The sequence below is a fragment of the Canis lupus genome, chromosome 27 (genome assembly GCF_048164855.1).
Source record: "Canis lupus baileyi chromosome 27, mCanLup2.hap1, whole genome shotgun sequence".
Taxonomy (NCBI): Eukaryota; Metazoa; Chordata; class Mammalia; order Carnivora; family Canidae; genus Canis; species Canis lupus.
The window spans coordinates 25,501,654-25,524,005 of record NC_132864.1 but is presented as its reverse complement, the minus strand read 5'-3'; the positions used below and the strand labels follow the sequence as shown (position 1 = coordinate 25,524,005).

The 22,352-nt window shown below is 51.4% G+C and overlaps 1 protein-coding gene and 1 long non-coding RNA gene across 6 annotated transcripts in view; one reads left to right on the top strand and one right to left on the bottom strand.

Moving 5' to 3' along the window:
• SGSM1 (small G protein signaling modulator 1) overlaps positions 1–22,352 on the bottom strand; it is an 80,279-nt gene that overhangs the window by 56,927 nt on the left and 1,000 nt on the right. For 4 of the 5 annotated variants that reach the window (XM_072802979.1, XM_072802983.1, XM_072802984.1 and 1 more), the window contains exon 3: positions 2,235–2,310. In XM_072802979.1, coding sequence (XP_072659080.1) covers positions 2,235–2,310 — 76 coding nt within the window. Of the gene's footprint in view, positions 1–2,234; positions 2,311–7,927; positions 8,029–22,352 lie in introns of all 5 variants that reach the window. The other variant, XM_072802982.1, reaches the window with a different exon arrangement.
• LOC140618990 (uncharacterized) lies at positions 12,305–15,744 on the top strand. The gene is made up of 3 exons (XR_012018962.1): positions 12,305–12,595; positions 13,679–13,836; positions 14,415–15,744. It is a non-coding gene; the product is annotated as an uncharacterized lncRNA (long non-coding RNA).

Genomic DNA, 22,352 nt, shown 5'->3' with positions numbered 1-22,352 from the left:
CCTGGCAAATAAGTGACCAAGTTGGGATTCAAAACCAGGCCTGAGCCCACGGTGTGCTCACAACGCCTGTGCCTCCATGAAGGATTTGAAGAGAGGCTTCACTCATCATCTTCCCGTGTCTGTGTTTGCCCTGGGTGGTAGTCTGGGCTCTACCTCTAACTTGCTGTGTGACCTCAAGCGAATCGCTTTCCATCTCTGGGACTTAGTGTTCCCTGCTGGGGGACAGTCCCTGTGTAGGCCATTCTGATGACCCCAATCTTATTTCTGGTACTTTCAGCAGGCCTCTATTAAGTATTCTCCTACCTTCTATCTCACACAGTGAGACCAGTGTGGAGGAAAAAGCTTTTTCCACTCAATCCTGGTGGAAAAAGCCCATGAAGTGAGTGTGCTAGTCGCCGTCACTCCAAAGAAGGAGAACGCCAACAGTCCAAGGGTTAAGAGCCCGGCCAAGGTCATGTTGTGTGCAAGGACAAATACTGAGAAGTTCTGGTTCAATTTCTTGTCTTGGGTTTGTTGTTGTTGTTGTTGTTAGCAATTACTTGGCTTTTTTTTTTTTTAATTAAATTTTTTTTTTAAATAGGCTCCACATCCACCATGGGGCTTGAGCTCATAACCCTGAGATCAAGAGTTGTGTGCTCTACCAACTGTGCCAGCCAGGTGCCCCAGTAATTGCTTGGCTTTGAATGAATGTCCACCTATTGCCTAATTTGCTTATGGGCTTAAAATAGTCTGGATGAGCATCTCTTAAACACCTTCATTTTTGCTTACACACACAACACTTTTCATCCATTTATACTTCAAGAAGTTAAGTAACTATCCAGGTATTGGCAGCTTGGTGGACTCTTTCTGACAATGAATCCTAAGGAACGGTGGATCAGAGACACCTCAGGGAGACCCTGTAGGCCTTACTCAGTGCCATCACATTTCTTCCCTCATCCCAAACTGTGGCTGGAGTTAGAGGATTATTGTGATTTTTATCACTTTCTATTCCTCTAAGTCTTTAATGAGTAGGTATCGTAGCACTTTCTGAAATGGGCATGCCGCTTATTTTCTTTGCAAATAAAGATATCCGGGAGAAAAAAATATAGGTAAATACATTCCCATATTCACATTTGTGTGTATATGTGTCCTTTCATATACATACATGTTCATGTAATTATGTGCATATATACTCCTCTATATATACATAAATATGCAAGTATATAAATATACATGTAGGTTAAACAGATCTCACTTCAAAAAACATAAAATTTTGCCAAGGTCACCCAACACACAAGTGGCAGAGAAGGGATGTGAACCCAGGTCTGCCTGGCTGCAAAGGGCCCAAACTGAGGTCAGCAGGCTCCCAGGTCATGACGTGTGTTCCCACAGGTGGTACGCCCAGCCATCTGGATGAAGCCGAGGGGCCAGTCAGGTCTCCTCGCTCGGGCCTCTCTACGAGACCAAGGCCACGAGAGGGGGATTACAGCACGTCCTTCACCCCAACACATGCCAGTCATGAAATAATAAAGGTTTTCAGGGAGAAAGAAACTCCCCCACTTATACGTACACACTGATACATCGAAACGGAATCCTGACTCCGGGGACACCCAAAACCTGCGTCTGTGGCCGAGGTGGAAGTATAGTGAGAACCTGGCAGCATGGTTATTTCTGGAGCCTTGCAAGCAAAGCTGATTCAAGGAGAGACGTCTGAGTCATGCTCTGAGCCCTGGGCCTGCCTCCTGTGCTGAGCCAGCTGGACATGATCCCTCAGGACGGTTTGATGGTTCCTCACTCCCTGTATTTTTAAAGCCCATCCATCCCCTCCCATTATTTAGCAACAGCCATAGGCAGGGCGGGGGAAGGGGCACGGAGCCATTCCTCAGATGGAGCCATTCCTCAGATGCGAGACCCACATCACTAGGGGTGTGGGTTGGTGGCTGTGAACTGAGAGGGGAAAGCAGGCCCTCCGGCATCAACAGTGATTAACCCTTCGTAGGTTGCAAGGGGGCCATTCTTAATGTCTTCTGGAGACATTGCTGAATTTCCAAATTCCCTAATGGGGCCCCTTGGAAATCTGAAAATAACTGGAGTTACAAAGCAAAAAAGCAGTTAAGAACGCTTGCTTGCAAAAAAAATAAAAAAAAATAAAAAAAAAAAAAAGAACGCTTGCTTGCACAAAGATGCCACTCCCCCAGGTCAGGTCAGCCCATAGAGAAAGAAGCCACTTTCAAGGCCACAGGCCACGGACTCACCACAGAAGGAGATGATGTGGCTGCTGTCCTCGTGGACAAACTTCCGTGTGACGGCCTCCTCCATGATCTGCTTCACCTGGAAGGCAGAGGCAGCTGGACGGGAGACCCAAATGCGACCCAGGGTGTGGTCACCCCAAAGGGCTGTGTCGCCCCTCCTGGGCTTCTCAGGCCGTCCGCAGTGTTTTGATAACTGCTTTCCTTTCACACCCTGCTCACCCCGTCTTCTGTTAAGTCTGAGGCCTGTGGCCTATAAGAGCTCCACACTTCACATTCTCCTGAAGTATTTTTTCGGGTGCTTGCTCTGCACTTTTCAGAGGTCACACGAAATGTCATCTCCCTCCTTGACCCCATTATCTGAGACAGCCCTCCCCCTGACTCCATCCATCCCTCGTTACAGTTCCTTCAGGGTACTTACACTATTCCTGTCCTGTCTCTTTGCTTACCATCTCCCTCCTCTAGGATATAAATGCTCTGAGGGCAGGGCCTCATCTGCCTCAGAGCCTGCAAACTGTGGCCTCCCCGATGTTAGGGGCTGAACTGTATCCCCGCACTCATACGCTGAAAGCTTAACCCCGAGTACCTTAGGATGTCATCTATTTGTCGACAAGATCTTCAAGAGCTAATTATGTTAAAATGAGGTCATTAGGGTGGGCGCTCATCTGGTACGACTGGTGTCCTTATAAAAGGAAGTCTGAACACAGACCACTACAGAGAGAAGAGTCCCCCATCCTGGGAGAAGAGGGCCATGTATGAGAACACCCAGAACAGAGCTTTCCCTCACAGACGTCGGAAGGAGTCAATTCTGCCAACACCGTGATACTGGACTTCCAGCCTCCAGAAGCGTGAGAACGTAAATATCTGGCATTCAGGTCCCCCCGGGTGTGGCAGCTTGTTATGGCAGCCGGGGCAGACCAACACATCCACCGTCAGCATCCTCACCATCACGCTCCACGTCCTCATCCCCCCAGCAGAGCACTTCTGTGCCAGAGGAGGAATGAGTGAACGAGTGAATGAGTTCTAGGCTTACCCGTATTAACTCACTGTACCCTCTCCACAGCCCTGTGTGGGGTGGATCTATTTTTATGAGAATGAAGATCAGAGAGCCTAAGCAGCCAGCCCAAGGTCACACAGTGTACAGGAGGCAGAAGCAGAAACCCAGGCTCTTGATGCTACTCTAGAAGCTTCAGCCAATGGCTTGTCTCTGAAAATAATAAAGCTGCTCTAGCTTACTATGTGCACAGCACTGTGGTAAGCACACATGGTATTATGGAGTCATATGCTGAAGCCCTATTCTCCCCCTCCTGGTGTGATGGTATTTGGAGGTGGGGCCTCTGGGGGGTAATCAGGGTTACACGAGGTCCTGAAGGCAAGGGCCTCAGGATGGGCCTGGTGTCCTTAAAAGAAGAGGAAGAAATCAGAGCAAAGTGAGACGGTGGTTGCCTGCAAGCCAGGAAGAGAACCCTGGCCGGGAGCTGAATCTGCTAGCACCTTGACCTCGGACTTCTCAGCTGGCAAACTGCAAGAAATAAAGGTCTGTTTAGGCCACTCTATCTGTGGTGTTCTGCTACGCCAGTCTGAGCAGAGGCACGCGGCAAGCCCCACATAATCCCCACAGCATGGTTCCCAGGTGGCCCCTACCACCCACTTCATTCACAAGAAAATTATGAAATGCAGAGGTATTGGTTACTACCTAGCCAAGGTCATCAGAACACCCAAGGTCATCCTGCTGAGGTTTCTACGCTGGGCAATCTGACTCCAAGGGGAGCCTCTGCCCACTCCACTCCACTCCAGAAACAGGGGTCAGATGCACTTACTGGGGTCACCGCCCTCCGTGACACAACAGAGGAAACAACCCCTTCCTCTTACTCTCCCTCTCTCCAGAAGGCCGGGAGGACCCCCTAACCACTGTCTGTGGTTCATAGCAACACTGGTGCACTTATTTCCCAGCTCAGCACAAGCCGGGGTGGAGTCTGGGGGCTTTGGCCTCTCTCTGCTACATGATGGCCTGGCCCCGCAAAACTAAGATTCAGAAGTCCGCTGTTGGCAAAAACCATGGGCAGAGTTCTTGCGGGCGGGGGGCGGGGGCGTCCTGTGTGCTTGAGGGAGAGCAAAAGGGCTTTCCAATTTGGGGCACGGAGTCCAGGGAAGGCCACTGGCCCCTCCTTGGCCCCTTGGACAGGAGCTGATCACATGGTAGGTATCACAGTGTGCCCCACAGAACCCTTCAGGACTGGAGGCTGCTTAGGGGGGTGCTGGAGAATCCTCGGCTGCCAGTCCCTTAGAGGACAGGGGACTACTTCAGCCACAGGGAGAGCCTCCCCCAAGGTCTCACTGCTTCCCAGGGTGGCCCTCACCCAGAGACTGGAGCAGGCGGGCCCTGAAGATTTGGCATCCTCACCCCAGCTTGGGACAGCTTTGAAGGGCCACAAAGCTCCCTGGGAACTCGCCGTGGCGCTTCCATGAAAGCCCCGTGGCCCATCTTCTCCTTTGGCCCTCTCCTGCTTGCTTCACTCTGCTCCCCGGGTGTCAATCCCAAAGGCATACCCAAATAAACCTGCATGCTGACCTCCATCGCCACAATGGCCTCCACTCAGGGACCGCCAAGCCATAGCATGCACACATGTGAGCAACAGTCAACAGGGAGACGTCGTTGTAAACAGTTCAAATGCTCATGAATGCAGTTCAGTTCGGCAGGAGGCCCTCGCACTGAGGGCACAGAGCAGCAGGGATGGAGTCAAACAGTCCTGCCCAGGAAGACCTTTCACTCCAATGAGCCAAAAGGTAGGACAAGCTAAGACAGGCACAGGGCAAGTGTGACATTGCCCAGCAGGGCCAGCAGCACCAGCACCAGGTGGGACCTGGTAGAGATACAAATGCTTGGCCTCCGACCCATGGAATCAGCAACTCCAGGATGTTTATCAAGCTCTCCAAGGAAATCTCACGCAAGCTCAGATGGCAGCAGGAGGTGTGAGAGGATAGAAAACAAGAAGCCGTCCCAAAATCCTTAGGAAGAGATTCAGCAGTCACGGCTCCTGTCTGGGACCTTCCCCACACAGCCAGCCCCTTCTGGCCACCTCTCCTGGCCCCCAAGTCGGACTAGGGGAGGTAACAGTTGCGGCTTCCTCACTATTACCACCACAGGGTGCTGCATCCTTGGCGCACCCCTCCCTGCCTTGGTCAGTAGTGCCTTTATTAAATTCACCTTACTGTACTCCGTTTGGGGGAATCCTCTGTTTCCTATCGTTACCCAGACTGGACACACGCGCTGTCTCAAGTCCAAACTCTGCAGAGTGGAGAAGGTTGTCCGTTTATCGCTGTGGACTCTGAAACTCAGGAAGGGCAATCCCCAGGGAAGGCTGGCTCCAGGACTCTTGTCCTGGGGATGGATCTGGGGTGGGGTGGGTGGTGGAGGTGCAAATGCAGCACCCGTGGGTAGTGGGTAGCGCTCAGCCTGGGGAGGGGCCCTGACAAGTGAGGTGCCCCCCACTTCTGCTGGCTCCCAGCTGTGGGCTAGAACCCGTCTCCAGAAGTTAGTAACAGGCTGCCAGCCTGAGGCCAGAAGAGGAAATTAAAAAGGCAGCGGGGCAGAAGTTTCCCTGGGAAGGACGCTGACAGCCTCCCAGGAGAGAGCACGCGCCACAGGAAGAGGCTGTGACCCACACCCTCGAGGGTGGGCCCCATCCCCAGGGAACTGGCCAGACCTGTGGGGGTGAGGGAGAGGGCCACAGAAGGCCTCTGAAATTCAGTTCAACCACCTTTCCCTTCTCAGGCGCCAGGCATGAGCTTGGACTCGGTCGGCTGTGAAGGTGACAGATGTGAGGGACCTCGGGGTGGTCTGGGCATGGTGGCGGTGGCAGGTGGCCTCCCGGCCCCTCCCCAGCCTCTGTGATTTCTCTAATCTTCAGCCCTGGGATCATGTCTGATTCAGGCAGCACAGAGGCAGTGGCTGTGGTCGCTGGGACTCGAGGCCCAGGGCTGAGGATTAAATGGGCTGCTGTTTGCAAAAGGGCAGGCCTGGCTAGGACATAGTAGAAGTTTCGTGATGCTAAAGCTTGCTGCCATTTTTTATTTTTTGAGCACTCACTGTGTTCCTGGAACTGTTTATAGCGTGACAACCCAAATGAAGTGGATTACTGAATTATTCCCTTTTCACAGATGGGGAAACTGAGGCAGGGAGCTGTTCCATAACCACCCCAGGTCATGCAGAGGAGGCACGATCAGACCCAGGGCCTTTATTCTAACAAATACTTTGTCTCATAGCAGAAGCTGGAGGCCATTTTGAACAAAATGCTTTTGTTATTGCCCAGCTTAGAGTGAGAGAGTATGTTTACTGAGCACCTACATGTGCCAGGGTCTCTGTACAGAATACCTTATTTAATCCTCGCAGGAACATCATCATCCCCATTTTAAAGCTGCATAAACTGAGGTTCACAAGAGTTTATGCAATTTGCCCTAAGGTTACAAAACCAGGAAAGGGCACAGTCAGGACCTCTTGAACTTAGGTCTCACAGTCAGCAATGCCTCCAGCCCTGCCCAGAAAGGGGTCAGGCCCTCTAAAATCCCAAGGTGCTGAGAAACCTATGAGAAAGGGATTCCTCAGTCTCACCCAACGTGGAGACCAAAGAAGCACTAACTGCAAGTCAGGAGTCCGGAGTCACCCGGACCTGACTCTGCCACCCATGTCCTGTGGGGGCCTCTTCAGGGCAGGGAGACCTCAAAGGTCACAGTGGTCAGGAAGCTTTCATCCCTGTCTAGCACCCATTCTAAGGAGTCCTCCAACATCTGCTTGCATTCCCCCAATGATGGGGAGCTCACTTCCTCCAGAACCAGCTTATTAGCTCTAACGACAGGATGTTAGGAGGCAGTGGAGAGGCTAGGAGCCAGAATGTGGAGTCACTGACCTGACATCGAATCCTTGACCACTCATGATGCTGGACAAACTTCCTCACTTGTCAAATAGGGTGGATGATCATAGCGTTCCTACCTCATTGGGTAATGGGAGCCTTGCAAGAGCCCTGTGGAGACAGTGCCTGGCACATGGTAGGGATTCTACAAACAGGAGCCAGTCTTAGAGGATAGGGACTGCCTAGTTCAGGGCCGGCCCACAGTAGATATTCATGAGTGTGAGCTATGGGGCCCTTCAGCTCGATGCACTTACCCCAGCTTCCCATCCAGGGGCTATTTAGGACCTCACTGGCCTCTGGGGCAGTGGCCTGGCCCCACCCCTGCACCTGGGATCTCAGACCATCAGCCCCTGTCAGCCCCACCCTGCAAATTCAGGAACCAGCCCCGTCCTCCCACCCTCCAACTGCAAATACTTCAATAGCACACAGGAGGAGTAGTCAATCTCAGGAGGAAGTCAGGCAGGGAAATCGAGGCCAATCCGAAAAGCAGGAAGACGGGACTCCTGGGGGCTCCCCGGCCTGCCGTGTCTTCTCCCCACCCCATTCCTGCCACCTGCCCACTGATACCCAGATAGCCTCACGTGGCCCACCTGGAACCCTGCTAGGTTCCAGATCAACTCACTACTCCCGGCTGCCTCTCCACACAGTGCCGTGCTCACCGCTTTTATGCCTGGATCGGAATAATACAGCCCAGCGTGCAAGGCTCCCATAAGGATTATGGAAAGTATCAGCAGAGGGCCTCTAACAGGACCCAGCATAATACAGCTGGCATCCTATAAAGGGAGGCACCTTAGTAAAGCCAGTAAGGACAGGAGATCAGGAGTCACCAGGCTCAGGTCAAATTCCGATTCTGCCATTAGCTGGATGACCTCAGGCCTCAGTTTCCTTATCTGTGAAATGGAGATGATATACCACCTGTCAGGGCTGCTATGTGCAGATTTCATGAAAAAAGCATGCACAGCGCTCAGAATGGGAGCAGGAGCTCAGAACCACACAGTGTAAAAGACAGCTTCATGCATGTCACTCTCTACCCCCTTCTGCTGCTGTATACTTTTGCTTAGAATTTATCACGGCCTGACTTTCACTATACACCTGCACGCTTATCTCTAGGACAGTGCCGGGCAAACAGGAGGTGCTCAATCTATGTTGCGTGATCGATCACTCTGATTATATTAGTAACACACGCCGGCAGCTCATGCTCATCAGGTTTGGTTCCAGTGTCCTTAAGTCCCTCTGGCACCTGATCTCATTTGCTCTGTGTTCAAGGCCAGGGTGGGCAAACGTTTTCTGTGAAGGGTCAGAGAGCAAACACTTCAGGTTTTACAGCAGGACTGCCAGATAAAAATACAGGCTGCCCAGTGAAATCTAAACTTCAAATACATACGGAATTTCTTTTAGTGTAAGTATGTACCAGATACTGTGCAGGCTTATACTAAAAGATTCTCTGGTTTTTCTGAAATTCAAGTTTCAGCAGGTGATCTGCATTTTTATTTGCTAAATCTGTCAAACCTATTTTCAGGCCACATACCGTCTATGTCCCATCCTCTCTCGTTTTCACACCCCTTTTTAGGATGTAAAAACCATTCGTGGCTTAAGGGCAGTGCACACACAGGCTGGATTTTGCCACAGGGACCCCTGGCATAAAGCACCCAGCACTGTGCCTGTGGCTCACATTAGGCCAAAATAAAAACCAGCCGAGCTGCCACCTGCTCCTCCAAGTCCTGCTGCCTCGGTGCTGGCTCAGAGCACAGCTCACCCCAGCTGGGGTCCAGGGTGGTTGGCGCCCGGCAGTGCAGCTGCGTGAGTAATGCTGAGCCAGCAGGAGCTAATGAGATGGAGGCCCCCTGCCTCTCCCGGCCGCGAGAAACTCACAGTGGAAAGGCCGGTTCATTTAGGGTGTCTGGACGGCCTTCGGGGTGACTTTTAAAAATAGCTCGCAGCATCTGGGCAAAGTGAGGGGGAGAGGGGAATGAGCAGAGGGCAGCTCTGCCTCCCGGGTGGGCACTCTGGATGCTGAGGGCGAGATGCACATGCCCTAGCAGGCCAGCATGTCCAGCCCTGCCTCGGACCGCGGGCCCTCAGACTCAGGCCCTCTTCTGTGCCTTTGCTCACACATGCCTTCTGCCAAGGGTCCCTCCCTACATGCTCCAGCTAGCTAAGTGCAACTCAGGCTTCAGCCCAGGTGTCACCTCCTTCTGGGAGCCTTCCTGGACTCTCCATACCCAAGCAGGGATAAATGTACCTCTTCCATGTTCTGCCAACACCTGCCTTCCCAGCACTTCCCTTCACAAGAACCACAGCTGTCCCTCATTCACTTAACATTTATGGAGCACCTCCTAGGAGTTTGGTACAAGGTGACGAGCAGATAGAATCCCTGTCCTTGTGGACACGGCAGTCTACAGAGACAGATATTAACCATGTTCAACAAACGGGTACATGACAACAAAAAAGTAGGCCAGTTCTCTGCAGCAAAAGAATTTGGTTCTTGGAGAATAACAAAGGAACTTGAGCTGATGAGGTAGGTCTAGCGGTCAGGGAGGGCTTCCTGGAGGAGGTGATGCTCAAGATCTAAAGTACAAACAGAACTGAACTCTCTGGTTTCTCCAACTCTAAACCAGAGGAGGAAAATGCTGCCCTTGCAATTGCCCCTCCCCCCCCAGAGCCACCCTAGAGCTCAACGGAAGGAACAGATGGAAGGACAATGTGGCAGGGAAAGGCACGACATGGAAATAGCTGGCGGCTTTTTATTTTTTAATTTCTTATGGGGGAGGGGGCGCACAGGAGGTGAGTTGGGAAGGCCTGCAACAGGGCTGCGAGCTGTGACTGCTTCTACCATGGGGTCCTACCTTCCTTTCCTGCCACATCCTGTCCCCTCCCCGCCCCTTCCCACGCCTAGCTCAGGTCACAGGTGCCATTCCTTCTATAGGACTTACGATTCCCACCCCCTGCCTTTGCTTTGTGCTTTGTGCAGTCCCCTGCACCTGATATCCCCACCCACTCTGACCTCCATCTCCAGCTCTGGCAAAACCACTGCATCTTCTGGGACTCACTAAGGTGTCCTCTGCCCTCCTTCCCGAGCCACCCCTACCCCCCACCCCCCGCCAAAGTTGATGGGACCTCCTCCACTTCCAAGCTCCAATGGTCAGCTATGAGCACTGGGCTCTAGAGTCAAACTTCCAGAATTCAAACCCCAGCTCTGGCACAGAATCTTGGGCAAATCATTCCCATCAGTAAAATGGGTATCCGTATTTGCCTCACAGGCATAATAGATCAAAAGCATTTAACACAGTGGTAGCCGCACAGTAAGTGCTTTATACACTTATTTATGAGGTGTTCGCTGAGCCTGGCACCATGCTTGGGGCATTATTTTATCGAATCCTCAGGGTAATTAGGTGAGATGGGTGTGGGTGCACATTTTTACAGATGAGGAAACGGAGTCTTGGCGAGGTCAAATACTTGCCCAAGAGCACATGGCTTTTGAATGGCAGAGTGGGGACTCGAACCCACGACCATCTGCCCTGCACTGAGCCTGGCACACAGTAGGTTCATTTATCCATTCAACACGTACTGGTGCATCCCACAAGCTACGTGGGTGCTTCACATCCATGAACCCCAAAGATTCATAAGAAGCATGCCATGTGGGTGCCATTGCTACTACTCTATTTTCCCAATGAGGCAGCTGAGCTAGGAGGGATGGAGACCATCTGGTCCGTGAAGAGGCTGGGGTCTGAATCATCTCCGGCTCCAGAGTCCCAGGTGGCCAACTCCCTGCTCCTGGAGTCCTGGTCCTGCAGCACCAGCCAGCTCCACCTCTGCCCCACCAAACCTTTTCACGACTGACCTCCCCAGGTGTGCCCAGTACCTCCCAGCTCCCTCTCCCCTCTGCACATAGGTCTCCAATGGAGAATCATGGTAGCAAGAGGGAAACCTTCAACCTGAAACACGTATTACTGAAACCAAAGAATCTGAAAAGGCTACATGCTGTCCAAATGCAGCTGCAGGACATTCTGGAAAGAGCAACACTATGGAGACGGCAAAAAGATCAGTGGTTGCCAGGGGCTGGGGGGAGAAAGGGATGAACAGCAGAGCGCAGAGGATTTTTAGGGCAGATAAAGAGATGTATAGGAAATCTCAGTACTTTCTGTTCAGTTTCATTATGAACCTAAACGTGCTATAAAAAATAAAGTCTCTTATTAAAAAAGAAGAAAGTAAAAAAGGAAATATCTTGTCTGTGCTCTGCTGCTACTGTAGGATGTCAGCAGGGATCCCAACGCTCCACTCCGGCACATAGGCGAAGGGCCTCCTTCCAGATGGGTTCCTCCCTGCCCTCAGCCCATCACAGCCTGCACGGGGCTGGGGCCTTCTCAGAGAAGGGGTCTGAAGGCGTCTGGCACACAGCGGGAGCCCAGTAGCCACTGGTGAATGGATCAAAGCTTCCTCTCCTGGACTCTTGCTCTCTCTCATACACGGTTCCAGAACAGCCCTGCCCCACCCTCCCAGCCACACACTTCCACCCTGCCCTCCACATCCACACAGATGGATAATGAAAGCAGAGACACAGGACGGTCCTTCTGCAGCCCCATCTGTGCCTGTGGGAGAGAGCGGGAGGGCGGGGACATAGGTGATGAAGCTATGGCACCTGGATCTTCAGAGTCTCGGTGCTAGCAAAGTCTTCCCTCTTAGCACCACCCTCTTAACCTGCCCTAAACATGGCTGTGGGCCTTACAAGGGAAGCAAAAGCCTGTCTCTCAGTGGGCTGCTGCTGGGCCGGCCCCAGTTAATCCTTTTCTGGGATGCTATAAATAGGCACCACGCATCGTTCCCTCAGAGTATAGGGACTGGCCAACCTGCCCTGACCTGGAAGCAGGGCGTTCTGGGCGCTGAGATTGGGTTTCCCTCACACAGGTGCCCTGCACGGGTGTTCAGACACCCCCTGACGAGGAGGTCACCCCAGTGCCTGGTTCTGGGGCATTCACCTGGGGGCATTTTGGCAAAAAGGTCCCCCCAGCTACACCTCCCGCACACAGCCACTCAGGGAGATGATGGAACTGTGAAGACAGTCAGTCCCCCGCCGCCCCTCCATTCCCGGAGAAAACAGCCTGCGTGTCTCACATTCCCAGCCCACGCCCTGGAGACTGGCCAGCCTTCTCCTGGGTGCTCTGCTGCTGTGTGAGGCGGCTCCCCTGGCAACACGCCCCACTTCCTCAGACCCACGGGCCTCGTGGATCAGGAAGGCACGCACAGACGCTGGAGCGGCCTCAATTCTCTCTGGGGGTCTGGGCAGCTATAGGAGATAAGAACATGAATTCCCAGATGGTTGCTTCAAACAGCACAGGGTGAGCCAGAAAACACATCAGCCACCTCTAGCCTACATTGGGAGGAAAAGCAGCCAAGCATCACATCCAAGGGCTGGGTGAGTACCCTGGCTCTGCTCCCTCACCAGCTGTGTGGCCTTGGGTAAGTCACTTCACTTCCTTCGTGCTTCAATTTACTCCCCTCTATAAAAAGGGATAATAAATAGGACCTACCCCTCTGAGCTGTTTTAAGACTGAAATATGTTCATGGATGTAGAGCACTTAGCACAATGTCTAGGACACAGCAGAACTTTCTGGAAAATGCTCTGTGCCTAAAATGTCCAAAACGGGATCCCTAGCCACATGCGGCTATTGTCCACTTGAAACTTGGGACAACTGAGCAACAGGATTTTTTTATTTGAGTTTTACTTCCTTTAAATGTAAACATGTAACACTAGTGGCTCCAATTGGATGGTGCAGGTCTGGAACACAGTAGGTGCCCAATAAATGCTAATTATGATTGTTGTTAGGGGTGGTTGTTTTTGGAGGGCTCACTGGGTTACAAACTAGGGAGCATTTCATTTCTGAGCAAGCCGAGATCGGGGAAACTGTATTCATCTTCAAATTCCAGCATCTTGCTGAGCGGTTCTGAACCGCATTTGGGTTTTGGGGTTGTGGACCTCAGAGACGTACTGAGGATACTCTCTCCCTACAACAAGTACAAAGTGTTGGGTTTTGGGGTTGTGGACCTCAGAGACGTACTGAGGATACTCTCTCCCTACAACAAGTACAAAGTGTCTGCGTAACTTCAGGGTTGCCCAGGCCCCTAGATCCCACAGACACCTAGCACCCAGGAGGTCACTTCCGCACTGCGGGGCTGAGCTCCAGATGCTGGGGCCCTCACCCTGCCCAGGCAGGATTCTGTGTCTTGTCTGCCTAGTTCGTTCCCATGTCCCTGCCTGGTCATGTCACCTGGACTCTCCTCTGGGTCCCCTCCCTCCCTCTCACTGGGCTGACCCCACAGCGTCCCTCCAGGCTTGACAGATCTAAGCGATGAGTCCCAGAGTGATTGGCACAAAAGCCATATGTGACCAGGGCGGAGGTCCAATGAAACCTAATCCTGAATCTTCTAGGAGAACCACGGGGGGGGGGGGGGGGGGGGGGGGGGGGAGGAAGCTCTCTGTCTGCTGATGCCAAGCTGGCAGGTTGTAACCTGAGAGCTGGGCCACATTCTCCCTCCCCACAGAGACCAGCAAAGCAGAAAGCTAGCACAGAGAAAATCAGTGCAGAGACCAGAAAACACAGAGGGTCCTGATGACATCATTGGAACCCCTGGATAGAGCTGTACCTGAAGCTGGCCTCACTCCAAACTTCCCAAACCCCTGAAGCCACAACGTCGATTTCGTAAGGCTCTCTTTCCCTCTTGGCTTGATCTTCATATATTTATTCGTTGCTCGAGCTGGCTTTGTTAGCAAGTTATCATCCAAATTGAAATGGGTGGAACTGGCTAAAATACCGCGCTGTGCTACTTCTCAGTTGTGTGACCTTGGTCCAGTTTCTTAACCTCTCTGAGCTTCAGTTTCTCTCATCAGTAAAGAAGAGTTGCTATTTGTACCTGCTCTATAGGAAGCTCGCTTTGTGCACTAAATGAGATCAAACAAAGCAAGTTAGAGCAGCATTTAATAAATGGTGGTTGTAAAGATGTCTAGTTCTCAAAAAGAAGGAAACAAATGCATGATAGTTGCTATAATTCTAACTAATTAGACGTAATTTACTAAATAATAAAAATTAAAGGAGAATCCAGTCAAGGTCCCAGGTATCATCAAGTCTCAAGTCTTGAGGCTTCCATCCTCTGATGTTTAAGTAGGAGACTCACTGCCAAAGGAACGGTTATCGTCCTTTACAAAACTGAGTTCTTTCAAGGTTGTCCAATGAAAAAGCACAAGAATCTATTTATTTCTTGTCTTCCTCTACTACTCAAGGAAAAGTACACTGCCTCCCCCTGGCCTTCAGCACTTAGCTGCTCATCCAGGGCCTCGCGGTGGCTAAGTGACAAGACCCGCAAGCTCACAAGGGCGTCAGAATTCCTTCAGCTGAGGGATTATCGCCACGAGGCCAATGAATAAGTAGACCCAGAGGGAAGATCCAACTGCCCACCTCAGGATGTTGAGGCAGCCAGGCAAGACTCAGCCTTCCCCACCCCCGCTCAAGGGCTCGTTCCTTTGGACCCCAAGAAATACCCTCTTCCCAGGCTGCGGCACTGCTCCTGTGGCAGCAGCACCCCCAGCCTGGGGCTTACCCAAAGAGAGCAAGATCCTACACTGAGAACATCTACAAGTTCATGTGACTGACCAGACAGGGCAGCACAATGTCCTTCTGCGACTGATTTCTATCTTGCTCTTAAATGGGTAAGCCAAGCACTCTGCCTGGTCCCTTCATAAATACTGGTGAATACCTGGCAGTGATAGCATCGCAGCAGTGCTGCGCGGTACAGGATACCCTCGCCATCTGATGCACGAGGACACCGAAGCTGGAAGGGTCCAAGCATCCACTAAATGGCAGGACTCAAACTTGGAACACAAGGCTGTCCGGTTCCAAAGCTTGGACCTTTTGCCAACTCCACGTGCTCAGAGGAGCTCATCACCATATGTGATAGGTCATTGGTTTCAGCTCCGGAGTGACGCGGAGCCCGGTTCCAGAGCCAGAGTCCAAGCTGTACCACTGACACTGTCGGTGACCTTTGGTGACTTATTTGCCATCTCCGTGAGTCACTATCCTTACCTTTAAGGGACAGTGTTTTATCCACTTTGTGTGGCTTCATGACAATTAAATGAGGCCATCACCATAAGATGCTCAGTAAATACTGTTTAAGAAATAAAAAAATCTTTACCCTGTTAGAATGCCTTTAGTTGAGCCTTTGCTTTTCCTGACCGGAACGAAGATTCCCAGATGGTCTTACCAGTGACCGAGTTTTAATAGGTCTGAAATACAGACTTGGCAAATTCCTTGTTGAGAAAATGCGAGAGACCTGGCTCTCGGGGAGGGATGCTGGCCAAATCTGATGGTTTGAGGTTCTTAGAATCCTGGAGCTGTCCAACTGCGTCCACTTGGAAAGCAGAATGGCATAGGCAGAAGGAAACTGCTGGCGGCCACAGGTGGTTAGGGGCAGCGCTGGGACAAGGACTTTGGTGTCCTCACTTCCCATCCTGGGGTCTGCAGCCAGCAAGTGGGGTGTCCCACTGGGGTGCACAAATGCCCTTTCCTACCTGCCGACCAGCAACAAATGCTATACTACCATTTCCCGGAGCCCTTCATGAGGTTACTGCAGGGAAGACCCAGCCAGACTGCACAGGAGACATGACCCAGCCGGAAAGCTAGGCCCCACCTGCCACCCTGCTCACGTCAAACCAGGGTGCTGAAGCCCAGGCCCTGCGCTAGCAAAAGCTCCCGGAAGCCGCATTGCCGGAGACCTGAAAAAAGCATCAAAACACACCGCACGGATGTGGCTGCATTATTCACGAGGAGAATTTCTGCCAGCTTAAGCCTGAAAACACGACACACGTGAACTGATTTGAGTCAACCCTGTAAGCATCAGAGAACCCCAAAATATCCACACCCAGTATTCCTGCATCTACTCTACTGGCAAGTATTTCTGGAACCCCTATTTGGCCAGTGGGGGAGTGAGGCAGAGTCAGGTGCTGTGGTTTCGAGCCTAAGAATTGAAAGCTCAGAAGAGAACAGCGAAGTTTCTTCTCTTGCCTAAAGACTCTGTGCCCCCGATTTGTGCCCTGCATTTATTGCTCGGCTGTGGCCAGAGCAGTCCACAACATGGATGAATTCATGCTTCTCCCCTTGTTCAAAATTCTCCCACGGGTCCCGTCTCACTTCCGGGGGGCCACAAGACCCTGCAGGAATGGCCTCCTGCTCCCTCTCTGACCTGTCTCCTCCTCCCTTCGGTTCACTCCACTCCAGGCTCCTTGACCTATTTGCTATTCATCGTTCCTGACTCAGGGCCTTTGCCTATGCTGTTCCCTCTGGCAGGAACACCTTTCCTGCAGAGGTCAGCAGGGTTCCCTCCTTCCCTTTAGGTCTCTGCTCAAGTGTCAGAGTATCAGAGGCCATGCCTGACCACCTCCTCTGGAAAGCACTGCCCATTCCTCTCCACTCACTTTCTTTTTCTTTTCGTTCTTTTCTTTAAGATTTCTATTTATTTATTCAGGAGAGACACACAGAGAGAGGCAGAGACATAGGCAGGGGGAGAAGCAGGCTCCCTGCGAGAAGCCTGATACAGGACTTGATCCCAGAACCCCGCAATCAGATCTGAGCCAAAGGCAGATAGATGCTCAAACACTGAGCTACCCAGATACCTCTCCACCCACTTTCTAGTTTTATTTTCCTCACAGCATTTGTGACTTCTAATACAGGCATACTTAGCTTTATTGTACTTTGCAGACACTACTTTTGTTTTTCTTTTCTTTTTTTCTTTTTACAAATTGAAGGTTTGTGGCCATCTTGCATCAAGCAAGTCTGTATCAGCACCATTTTCCCAATAGCATTTGCTCACTTCCTGACTCTGTGTCACACTTGGGTAATTCTAATGATATTTCAAAACTTCTCATTATTATTATGTTTGTCATAGTGATCTGTGATCAGTAATTATGAAAACTCATGATGGTCAGCATTTTTTTTAGCAGTAAAATGGGTTTTTTTGGAAGCCTCCACCTCCCACTCCCCTTAAAACATGTATACAATATGTATAATAAAAATAAAATCAATATAATTGTAATATGTAACATAACACAGTATTTCTAGATTAAGATGATTATATTATTAAAAATATAATAATAATTAATTATATTATTTTTTTAGACATAATTCTTTCACACACTTAATAGACTACACTATAGTGTAAACACAACTTTTACATGCACTGGGAAACCAAAAAATTCCTTTGACTTGACTTATCACAATATTTGCTTTCTTCTGGTGGCTTGGAACTGAACCCACAATATCTCCAAGGGGTGCCTGCATATATTTATTGTTTATCTATCTGTCCCCCAACTAGATCCTATGCTTCATGAGAGCATGTGAGCAGGGATGCCGCTTTGCACCTTTTCTACAGTTCCTAGAGCTGTACCTGGTACATAGTTGATGTTCAATAAATATTCCTGGAAGAAAGGAGGCAGCAAAAAACGTCAGGAATGGAAGCAGGGAGAGGAGGTGGGATAGAGAGGAAGGAAAGGAGGGAAGGAGGAAGGAAAGAAAGGAGGAAGCTTTCTTCTAAGAAGTGGCAAAAAGCTCCATCTTGGACCCTGTTACCAGCTGATACTTTCTGAAGTCCAAGTCCAAGCAAGACCCTCCTTGCTCATAAATTTTCTACAGCTCCCTGCCGTCTAGTGGAGCAAAGCCCCGAACAGGGTGCATCTAGCGGGACTTTGCTGCCCCATCTCTTCCCCTACATACACCTGACCTCAAGCCATGTCTCCAGGGACTCTGCTGGACCTCTGTGAGGCTACCCTTCAGAGCTGACAAAGCAGGATTTGAATCCTGGCTTCTCCACAGGCTGGCTGTGTGACCTTAAAGTGAGCTGCTTAACTCCTCTGTGCCTCCAGCTCCTCCTTTATGGAGCGAAGGAGACAAGTATCCTCCCTCTTCGGGCCGTCATGAAGAAGTGAAGGAGTTTTCCAGCACAGAGGTTTCTCCGTCTCAACCACAGTGCCACTCTGGGCTGACACTTCTTGGTGGTGGGGGCTGTCCTGTGCATCGCAGGAGGTTGAGCAGCATCTCTGGACTCTACCAACTAGATGTCAGTCGCACCCTCGTTTTTGACAAGAAATGGCTCCAGACATTACCAAATGTCCCCTGGGCTAGGGCTGCCAGATTTAGCACTAGGCACTTTACTTCTGTTTATCTGGAATTCGAATTTAACTCGATGACCTATACGTTGTCCGGCAACCTCACCTGGGGGGCAAAACTGTTGCCCCTCTTTTATTGAGAAGAAAGAAGTAGATCCAAGTGGAAGCACCACAGGGGTCTCAGTAGAAACATCAGTTGATTCTCTCACTTCCTCCAATCTTCTTAGGATGTGAAACCCTCCTCCATCATCCCGTCACACTCCTACCCTGCCCCAAGGCTGGAAGGCACAGCTCCCCAAACACGCCCAGCTCAGCCGCTGTGGCAAGGGCTCCCCATGGCAGCTCTCATACCAGCTCCAGTTGGCAGAGGTCCACAAGAGCCTCCTCTCCAGCACCGGCCTCATCCCCCTGCCTCCGTCCCCCGGGGGTCTGTCCTCCCGCCCTCAAGCACCTGCTTTTGTCTCTTCCAATTAAGAGGCCTCCTAGGCCTAGCCCAAGGCAAGAAAACAAGGCAGTTAGTCACTTGGCTTCCGTTATCAACCTGGCTCAAGTGGCTGGCTCCTTTAATGGCAGTCGTCATGGCAACAAGAAGCCGTCCCCGCAGCTGCCACTCTGGGAACCAAAACAAAATTAAGGGTTGGAGGCGGGGAGGGGAAGGAAGGGGAGGACAAAGCCAGCCAGGGAGGAGCCAGAATGGAGCTGGTTGGGTTTAACTGCAGGAAATCTCACCCAGGCCACCCTATCTCCTGGGCGACACTGGGGAGACAGAAAAAATAAGATGCCTGCCCAGAGGCAGCTCAGGCTAATGTGGTGGGTGTTTTCACATCGCTTATCCTGACAAGTGATCTTCATCCTCACTAGGAATAAACTGAAACTCAGACCCTTGTGAAGGTAAAGACAGATGCCCCGCTAAGGCTGTGCAATTACAAGCCATCAAGTTTAGCTCCGCCCTCTTGCTCCACCTGGCTCCTGTCCTCCCCATCCTTTTTCCCTGTGCTTTTAGGATAGGACCTCCTGCTCTGCCCCTCTGCATTTGGCACCATGCTCCTTCCTCTCTGTACTCCAGCCACTTCAGAGTCCTCTCATCACTCAAGTTCACGATGCTCCCTCCAGCCACAAAGTCTTTGTATATGCAGTTCCCTCTGCCAGGAATGGTTCTCCTCTGTCTTCCCACCTCCTGCCTTCATCTTAGAGGTGTGCTCATCCTTCACGTATCTTCTTAACATCACTTCCTCCAGGGCGCCTTCCTGGGCCACCTTGACCTTGTTGTATGTTCCTGTGGTGCCGAGTACCTCTCCTTCACACCTTGGTGCAAAGGCTGTCATAATCCTCTGAATTACACTCAGAATGTCTATCAGGATCTGTGTACCAAAATGGGAATGTCAGCTCTAAGAGGGCAGGACTTCTTTTATTCACTGCTGCATCCGCAGAGCCCAGTCCTGTGTCCGGCACACAGATGCCCTTCAGTAAGTAAACATGTCAGAATTTGAACCCAGCTCCGGGTGAGCCCAATGCTCCTTCTTGACCTGCTTCATGGTTCTGAGTCATACTGGCTCCCAGAGTCAGCACAGGACAGAGCTTCCAGCCCCATAGCCGCTGCTGGTTTTTCTGGCTTCTGTGGCTCAGCCCAAGCTTGCAAACCTTGTCTGAAGAAACTGACTGTTAAGCCACCCTTTCCAGGAAGAATGACGGGAGGTACCTTTGGATGAGGCTGTGACACGCAGGGATGTGACTTCTCTGAACCCAAAAGATGAGGAGAAGGAAGAGCAGACTTGACTCCCAGATTTCTAGGCAAAGAGCTTCCCTCCACCATTCCATTGAAGACTGGCTCTCTGATACTGGGACAAGATGCTCTCCCAAGAGGTGGGCAGAGGAAGGCAAGGAGAGAGGAGGTCTGCTTTGGTGGGGCATGGACTCATCGCCATGCCCTTAGGGGCACCCATGCTCAGCAAGGGGTTCATAGAAGACTTGAACTTGTTTTCCCTTGACTGCTTCCGTGCCCTTGAGAAATCACTTATCCCGTCTGGGCCATTTTTCACCTCTGTAAGATGGAAATCATTCCACCCACAGCTGAGACTGTGGTGCCGTGGAGACACGGATGAGCACATTTAGGATATAGAGGTAAGAGCCTGGCTCTGATGTCAGACAGATCTGGGGGGTTAAGTCCCTGGCTTTGCACCTTTTTGGCAGTGTTCTCTTGAGCAATCCACACCTCGTCTCCAGGCTTGGTTTCCTTGTCCATGAAATGGGGGCAGCCTCAGTCACCTCATCAAGTCACCGTGTACACAGGATATGGCACAGAATAGTACCCACTCTATGGAAACTCTGATTACTGAAATGATGTGCCCTGAGAAATGCAGAATTTAGAATCAGCCACCAACTTGTGACTATAAACCTGCCCTCTGACTGCAGATCCAGGGTCAAGGACCTTTGCCCAAACTTGCGAGGTTCTGTCCCTGACCACTTCAGGCACCAAGCAGGATGCCAAAGGGTCCCTCTGATCAAGTGATGGCCTCAGCCTTAGGCCAGGCAGAAAGCTCAGTCTAAGCCCCAAACTCGGCTGCTCCCAGGACAGAGGATGCAAGCTGACAACTCCGGTCACTAGAGGCAACGTGTCCCCCACAGCTTGCCGATATTCCAAACTAGACTGACATGGGTAGGACCTCCAGGAGCATTGCACCAATGCCTCTTTCTCCAGCTGTGGAAACTGAGTCCTTGAGAGAGGAAAGGACTTGTCCAGGGCACCAAGGGAGCTCCTGGCAGAACCAGGCCAGAGGCCCAGCTGAAGCCCTGCCCAGAAGCAGATACCGAGAGGCACTGCCCTCCCAGACGCCTTGCTCACAGGCTCTTCTACCTGTATAGATCCCTTCCATTGAACCAGCAAGCCATTTCCTGAGAAACATAGCCATTCCGGGGATGCCTGGGTGGCTCAGTGGCTGAGTGTCTGCCTTTGGCTCAGGGCTTGATCCCGGGGTCCTGGGATCGAGTCCCGCGTCAGGCTCCGCACAGGGAGCCTGCTTCTCCCTCTGCCTGTGTCTCTGCTTCTCTCTGTGTGTCTCTCATGAATAACTAAACGCTTCAAAAGAAAAGAAAACACAGCCATTCCATGTGACAGTCTCCGGGGAGTACAAATGACATCTAGGTTTAAACAATGAACAAAGAGACTACAGGCTTTTAACCTGAAGGCTTTTGAGAGAGTTTCTATAAGACACCCTCCACCAACTCAGTCATCAGAAAATTGTAGGTGTGCAGGTTTTGTTGCAAAGGTGGTCTATCTAGATAGAGCTTTCTTCAGGTCCCCACAATGCCTCTAAGAGGGCTAAACTGAAAAGTTCTGGGCCTTTCTGAGGAATTCCACGTCTCCCATTATGTATCCTTATTCAGAAATGCCAGAATATACAACTAGCTCTAGAGCTGATTCTTTAAACAACACGGGACACGCCACACAGAGACCTACACACAACATGCGCCCATGCTTCCTGAGGAGGGAGGGGCAGCCACCGGTCCCCTCTTCCAGGCTGTCTTTGATGGCTGACTGCCACCATGCAGGGAGGGGCTTCTGGGTGCTCAGTGCTGACACCAGGCTGACACCCTCCTCGTGTGTGCACACGCATGCGTACACACACACACACACACACACGCAGGCGCGCGCGCGCAATCAGGCCAGCCCCAAGGTCTACAGCCATTTGTGATCTCGAGCTGAGGACCCAAGATACAGAGGTGATGCCGCTCAACAGTGACCGGGTCCCAGGGTGAGGGATGTGAGGCAGCATAAGGAGGGCAGCACACACACATACAGTCACACATACATGGCCGCAGCCTCACTCACGCACACAGAGACTTCTGCATCACACGGTTACACACCACACTCACAAAGACAGATCAACACACAGACACGTGTACACGCAATATGGAGACACACTTGGTTATCTCCAGGCAGATGCACAGACAGCCTCAGATACACACACTCACAGGCACATGTCGTCGCCCACACAGGAGTGAGCGTGCTCCACACGCAGTCTGGGCATCTACATGCTTCCCAGGAGCCCGCGGCTGCAGGCTCGC